General features: G+C 42.9%; 1 protein-coding gene across 2 annotated transcripts in view; it reads right to left on the bottom strand.

Moving 5' to 3' along the window:
- Window positions 1-3,246: 3,246 nt before the first annotated feature.
- The window catches only part of trit1 (tRNA isopentenyltransferase 1), a 49,898-nt gene continuing 46,184 nt past the window's right edge, over window positions 3,247-6,960 (bottom strand). For both annotated transcript variants that reach the window (XM_061741937.1, XM_061741938.1), the window contains exons 9-11: window positions 4,340-4,449; window positions 3,974-4,091; window positions 3,247-3,788 (exon numbers count right to left, since the gene is read on the bottom strand). In XM_061741937.1, the coding sequence (XP_061597921.1) occupies window positions 3,568-3,788; window positions 3,974-4,091; window positions 4,340-4,449 (449 nt within the window). In that variant the 3' untranslated portion in view covers window positions 3,247-3,567. The remainder of the gene's footprint in view (window positions 3,789-3,973; window positions 4,092-4,339; window positions 4,450-6,960) is intronic.

Raw genomic sequence — 6,960 nt, 5'->3', positions numbered from 1 at the left:
TTTGTTAGCATTGTTGTCAACGATGATTAAATCTTGCTGCCATGATCCCATTTAGTAAAATGCCAACTCAGGTACTTTTATTACTTCATGAACCACACCACCACCACCACCATCACCACCACTCATCCAATTAAAATTGATTCAAAGGTAAATATCAATTTTTACATCACAGCTGCAGATCTTGTGTCTGTATCAAGGCACACTTTGACCTCTGACCTTTGGCTGACTTTAATGAAAATCATACATGAAGACTAAAACAATGTTGTTAAATGTCAAAATGGGTCAAATTTGACTAACAGTATGTAAGGGTTAAAACAATGACATTGGTATCAGTGGGTATCTACAAGTATATTTATTGAGGAAAAGACCAGGGAATCACAAATCTTTACTTAATAGGAAGAAAAAGGTTATTTACGATTCTTGCTTGATTCTATGACCCCGTTCAGACTTTGCATTAAAATGTGTGCCAGGAAATCTGATCACTACTGATCAATACTAATGCAAGGTCTTCCGGTACGCATTCAGATCTCACTCAGGATGCATTTGAAGGTGGTCTGGGACACTTGTGTCCACATTTTCTTTGTAGTCTGAACACAAACGCCTCCTGGGAAAGATTCAGGGACCGTAAAATAGTAAGGTCATCAGCTTGGGCGACTCATTTCTGCGTCAGAATGACTCCAATAAAGCTCTCGTCTTTATGTTCGTGGCTGATCTTTCCTTATCTTGGAGAAAAGGCTATTTTGAATTAAGTTTTGGGGAAAAAATGAATGGATATTCCTTGATTTGCCATTCCCACCCCCACCCATGCAGTGCCAACAGTGCAGTGTTGTACGTGCACAATCTTACGGCCTCACCTTGCTGATACGTGGTTGTAATTTCTACCACCACCATGCAAACTCCTGCGAACTACCCACAAGCCCACCACAAAAGTGAAATTCATCTCATATGAACTTTATTGAATAAAAAGAGAACTATTAAAAGTGAAATTGTGCCCGACAAGGATAAAGGCACTCGTACCCACTTTTATGAGACTCCATCTCTATAATTAATCTATGCAGAAACAGGCTCAGGCAGAGTTTCTGAATCCCATCCTGCAGCAGCACCACAGATGCAACACACCTGATTCAAATGATCCCCTCGTCAACCCGGCACCAAGGTCTGCACAAGTTTGTTAACAATCAATTAATTAGAGACACATGTAATGAAGCAGGGAAACATCTAAAACATGCAGGCCAGTGGAACCCGAGGACCTGGACCGAGAAACACATGTCACATTAGAAAACAGGACATAAAAATACAAAATTCACTCTCTAATAAATAAAGTGATGTCAGAATCAGAAAACATATCGAGCATCATCTCACGAGCCACTGGACAAAAAAAAAGCCGATCACACAGCGAACATCAGTCAGTAAGACGAAGCCAGCCTCACCGGCCAAAGCCCTCTTCCCCTGCGCGGGGGCCTCACGTATAGGACAGAGTGTGCTCGGAACATTTACAGCGTCTGCTCAGCTCTGGAGCAGGACGAGACCAAGACCCAGAACTGCTGAGCTGAAACTGAGTAAATCATTGTGCAGCTCGCTGACTGAGAGATTTACTCGTGCTTCAAGGGCAGCACACCACATCAGACACTCAAGAATGCAGCAAAGTCCACTTTCAAAGGACATGTGAGTTGGCGCGGCGGCTGGAAGGGGACTGGTTTGGTGTGCTGCCCTTTCTTATGGACCACTGTAGATGAGTAATGAAATCACCCAGCGCATGCATATGCTATATGTGGCCGTGGATGATCCACTACATCACGGCGCGCAAGTCACTAATTAGCCTTGTGACTCTGGAAGCTGCCCTACTTTTCTACCTCTGTGGATGTGCCTGCAAAGTTCAAGGGTCTGTATGTCGCTGCCTCCTTTAAACGTGGAGGGATTCGGCATGGCCTGGAGGTGCCAAGACACAGTCGCTCAAGAGCCGGAGATAAGAACATACCGCACGCCGGCTTACCAAAGAAAATGTGAGGCACGCAGAAGTGATTCAGACTACTGACTCACTCTCAAACACCCCTCTCATTGTCTCCATTTTTATAACAACAGATGGAAAAAAAAACAAAATACACCAGTTGTAATGTAGAAAAAAAAAAAATTCCATTAGAGGGAAAGAAAAACAATCCATCCGAGCACAGAAAGGGTTATAAAAGCCAGACACCAGTTGCACGGTGACCTTTGTTATCGCTGTGACTCCCATTCTGCATGCTGAGCTCCTAGTTAGCTTCAGCGTGACCCAGTTTGGAAACGGAGAATGTGGGACGCATGTACGCAGACACTTCCACCTATTATACAGCTGGAAATATTTTTAGTCATGTGGATGAGGTCAAGCGCCAGTAGCCTGAGAAGTAAAGTGAGAGAGTGCGTCTATCACTCTGAGACCGGACTGAAAAGTGAAAAAGAGATGATGGAGTGTCGGTGAAGGCTGCAGAACAATTGTAGAAAAGTGGAGGAAAAAATGCAAAATGAGTCCCAAAAGAGGCTCATTTTCTTGGAGCGACGCCAAATATTGTGCAAGTGGTTTTACAACAAGCAGGCACAGCTCGGTTTGAAGGGGGTACAGGACACTGCTGGATAAACAATCACTGCTGTGACAACGCTCCGTCCTCGCAGCCTGGCCTGCTGCTTTGCACCACTGACAGAAGATCTGAGCCGTTAACATGCAGGGAAACAGAAAAAAGCACTTCATGGCAATAAGAGGATTTATTAAAAAAAAAAAAAAAAAGCACAATGCTTAGAGTTGTGTGGACACATCAGCAACAGTTTTCAAAGCTACTGCTGCTATGTGATAACTTTACTCGAATGATAGAAACTACAAACTACAAATCCTGAGCCAAGAAAAGCTCGATATATTTTGATTTATTGAGAATTAGTTGAATTTTAACTTTGAAATTATCATTTTTTTTTAAAACTTAACAACTTCCTTAGGTCTTAAGGAAATATTTTGACATCATTTGCTCAAATTACTACAGATATGCAGTTCATAAGTCCACTTTTGTGTTTTTGTGCTATGCACTTCTGAGGTAGAGCGACTGCAGCGTGAGTGAAGCTGGATGCAGATAAACATGGAGAACTCTGATCCTTGGTTGTGACGTGCTGAGCTGAACGGCTCATTGAACTTGACTTCTTTAGATCAATGTTGGCCCGAAAAAAGTGACAGAGCTGCCTGTGTTAAGTTACCATATAAACAAGGTATCAAACACTTGTCCTGTTTATAGCAATAATAAGAAAAAATAAAAAGACGCCACCCGCTTCGTATAAGCTTTATTCAGCAAAGGTAAATCTCTTCTGAATTTTGAAATGAAGGAAAAAGTGTATAAAACAGTCAATAATCAACAAATATAAAACAAATCTCTTTCCCATTTGTCCATCAGCATCAATATGCCTTGGTATCGATGGATTTGCAAACATGTTTCCTGTCGTAGACATTCAAAGTTCAAAAACAAGTAGTCCTATAAGGACTGTAGGGAAACTTCCATCTGTTAGCGCTCAGTGGAAACCTGAAAGAAGGTGGAAGCAGAGTCTGCCAGGTCCTCAAGGTGCTGCTGGTACTCCCTGGTCTGTGGGCCTGGCGTCGCTGCAGGAGTCCTGAGAGCTTTCCCCGCAGCCCGGGGCGACGGCAGCACCAACGTCCTCCGAGGGAGCCTCTTCTGCACGGCTGGGAGGTGAACTGGTACCCGGGGGCTCGTCACAGCCGGGATCACACTTCCTCTTCTTCCTCACATGATAGTAATGCCCCTTTGATTTCAGGTGAGCTGCAGGAACAGAAGATGAAAACAGGACTCCTCTGGGTTAACAGCTGTGAGACTTTGCTCATCCAAAGCACTGAAGGTTTTGTGATTGTTTACAGTTCCTAGGAGCAGGTATCCCCCGAGTATTCCTAACTTTCAGTGTAATAAAAGCATTGGTGTGGTTATTTCATGTGGGTGAACAGCCTCACCTTCCCACTCCAGGTCACCGATGATCAGTTTGTCACACAGGTCGCAGGTGTGGCGGCTCCGTTTGTTCCTCTGCTCCGCTCCCTGTACTCTGATCGGGGCGATCGCCGGTTCCTCGCCCTGAAAACGGAGGCAACAAGAGTTGAAAGAACTTCAGAGCAACAAGATAAAAGAGCAAAAAGAAACAAAGCGGGGAGGGTGGGGGTCGGGGGGGTCGGGGCAAAGGAAGGAAAAGTAAACAAGGAAGTACAAAGTGAGAAGAGCCACAATTACTGAAGAATAAGCAGGAGGATAATCGGGAGTCAAACAAAGACAAAGACCCGGCAGGGAGAGGTGAAAACTGCCACTTCGGAGCGTTGAGGCCCCACCTTGCTGAGACTTTCCAGGATCTGCAGTGCAGGGTTCAGCACCGTCTCCTCCCACCGGGACACGTCCGTCACATCCAGGCCGAACACTGCAGGGACATTGTCTCCCGGTCCTGCTCAAACAGACGACACACAATAGCAACATAATGTGATTATCTCTGCTGGATGGATGAAAAGCACGCAGCCTTTTCTGCCACTTCTACCTCCCCGTGTTACTGACACTGTTACTTTCCAGTGTGTTCCAGTGCTGAGCTTCCTGACAGCGGACATGCTTTTAAATTTCACACCTCGAAATCTCATTAAATAAACTCCGTGATGCTGAATCTATCTGAACGCAGCCTCCTGTTGGTGCGGTCGGACCGGTGGAAGCTGACAGGAAATATATACGGGAGCAGTGATGTGTTGGAGCCGCACCCTGAAGCTCCGTCAACCTGCTGACTCACTCTGGCTCGATAATGTCTCTCCCTCCTTTCTCGCATCCTTCTCTCTCCTGCGCAGCTTCTCTTTCTCTCGCCATCAGTCTCGCTTCAGCTTTCACTCACACTCTCTCGCTCTCTGGCTCTCTGGCTCTTCCACCTCCCTCGCTCTCATTCTGCAGCAGTCAGCAGTCTCCAGGCCAGGCTTTAGCACTAAACAGCAGCACCGGCCCCGTCCTCCCCGTCGCCCCATCTGTCCGTCTGTCCGTCTGTCCGAGTGACCATCGGAGTGGCCACCACCCCGTACGGACACAGAGCACACTGAAGCCCTGCAAATGGAAACGCCCGCAATTAACAGGCACAGGCTCAAATCCTATTTAACGGACACAGGTTACAATGAAGGGGTATTTAAGGAAACCTACACTTGAAGCTCATAAATTACAGCAATTCCAAGTGCTGTATCAGATATACAGTATTTGCACTGCCTACCTTTTGTCGATACACTTTCTTTTTAAAAATAAACCCACATGACGACAAAAATCCCTAAAACAGTATTTGTTTAGGCTGAGTGATGGTATAGACGGTATAAAAGGACGACGCATATTAAATACATTTATTTTAATAGAGTTAAATGGTAAATTACAGCATGGTAGCTAACATTCGGTGTACTTTTATTAAAAGATCCCCATAGAAAAAAAAAAAAAAAAGGTACCATCTTTGCAAAGATTTGGCAAATTTTTCATGGCATCAACCCACATCCTCAGCTCTGCTGCTCCTCCCACACATGCATGTTCCTTACAAATGTGTCACCATTTAAAGGAGAAATAAAATGGTTCTTCAACAGTATAAGAGCTATTGCCAAGAAGCATGGTTACATCAAAGAAATAATCCACCAAACACAAATTTCATCATTTTTGTGCTGCTGAGTTTGTATTTCTCCCATTTTTACCGATGTCAGGCGGTCGTAGATCACCAGGGATGACCCATCATGAATGACAATCAGTGTTAACATTACAGTCAGGAGGAGACCATACACAGTAGCGCCAGTTTTTTTCTGCATGTTTTTGATTGTTTTTATAGTCCTTATAGTTCCTTCTTTTTCTTTTCTTTTCTTTCTTTTAATTTTATTGAATTTTTATAGGTTATATATATGATATGATATTGTGAGGAAGGGACAGGACTAAATAAGCGTTCTGCTTCCTCCTGTTCCCTCTCGAACACATTGTTTTGCCGTGTGTTTTATTTTTGAATAAGACTGTTAAATTGTTTTGCTTTTTTATATTTTGATGATTTTAATTTGATTGGGTTTTGTTGTGTTCGAGACAAAGCAAACAATAAAAAAAAAAAAAATAGTTAGTATTTTTGTGATTTTAATTGTGAAGCACTTTGGTCGACCCTGGTTGTTTTAAAAGTGGTATACAAATAAAGATTGATTGGTTTATCTCACAATCCCAGCATACTGCCCGGTTTTCCTCAGAAGTGAGTGAATTGATGTGAACTTGACTTCTAAAATAAGACCGAACACAGGTCTTGAAAATAAGGACAATTCAGAAATCTTTAACATTTGCAGGAACTGGGATCTGTGCAGGTCCTTAAGTCGTCCTATTTATTTTGAGTATTTGAGAGTTTTAACAGGGTTCTGGGAGGTAAAATTAATACATTTGAGATGACGCAAAACCAGGGGGACCTTCGGTTTGGGGGTGACAACTTAGGACCCAAAGAGAGTCAGGACAGTACAACAAAAATATTCAAAAAGAAAAAAATCTCTATAGATTAGAGTTATTAATATTCATTAAAGAAGTAACAATAAAAATAACTTTTGAAAAAGGGGTGAAGAGTCTCTTTCGTTCATATTTGTCTGCAACGCATCTCTACAGAGTCGAGTGACACTTCAGCAGCCTTTCACCACAAAAGCAGGAATCTGTATTTCAAATAAAGGAAAGAAAATATAATAAGAAGGAAAGAATAAAAACTGCTTTTTTTGAAGGTCAAGAGAGGAACAAGTGTGTTGAGTGAAGTGTGAACATCCAGCAATTTCATTTTAAAGCAGTCTGCAGGGTCAGTCTGAACTCAATTCGTTTTTTTAAATGGACCAAAAAGAAAAAAACCCAACAAAAAACATCTGTACCTTTGAGCAACTGACAGGTGCTATTACTTGTCATAATAATAATTAATCTTAAAGTATTAGCTCTCAGTACGGTTAGTCGG

Source organism: Cololabis saira, chromosome 15 (assembly GCF_033807715.1).
Source record: "Cololabis saira isolate AMF1-May2022 chromosome 15, fColSai1.1, whole genome shotgun sequence".
Classification (NCBI taxonomy): Eukaryota; Metazoa; Chordata; class Actinopteri; order Beloniformes; family Belonidae; genus Cololabis; species Cololabis saira.
The sequence above is the reverse complement of the archived record's forward strand: the minus strand, read 5'-3'. Positions and strand labels throughout refer to the sequence as shown.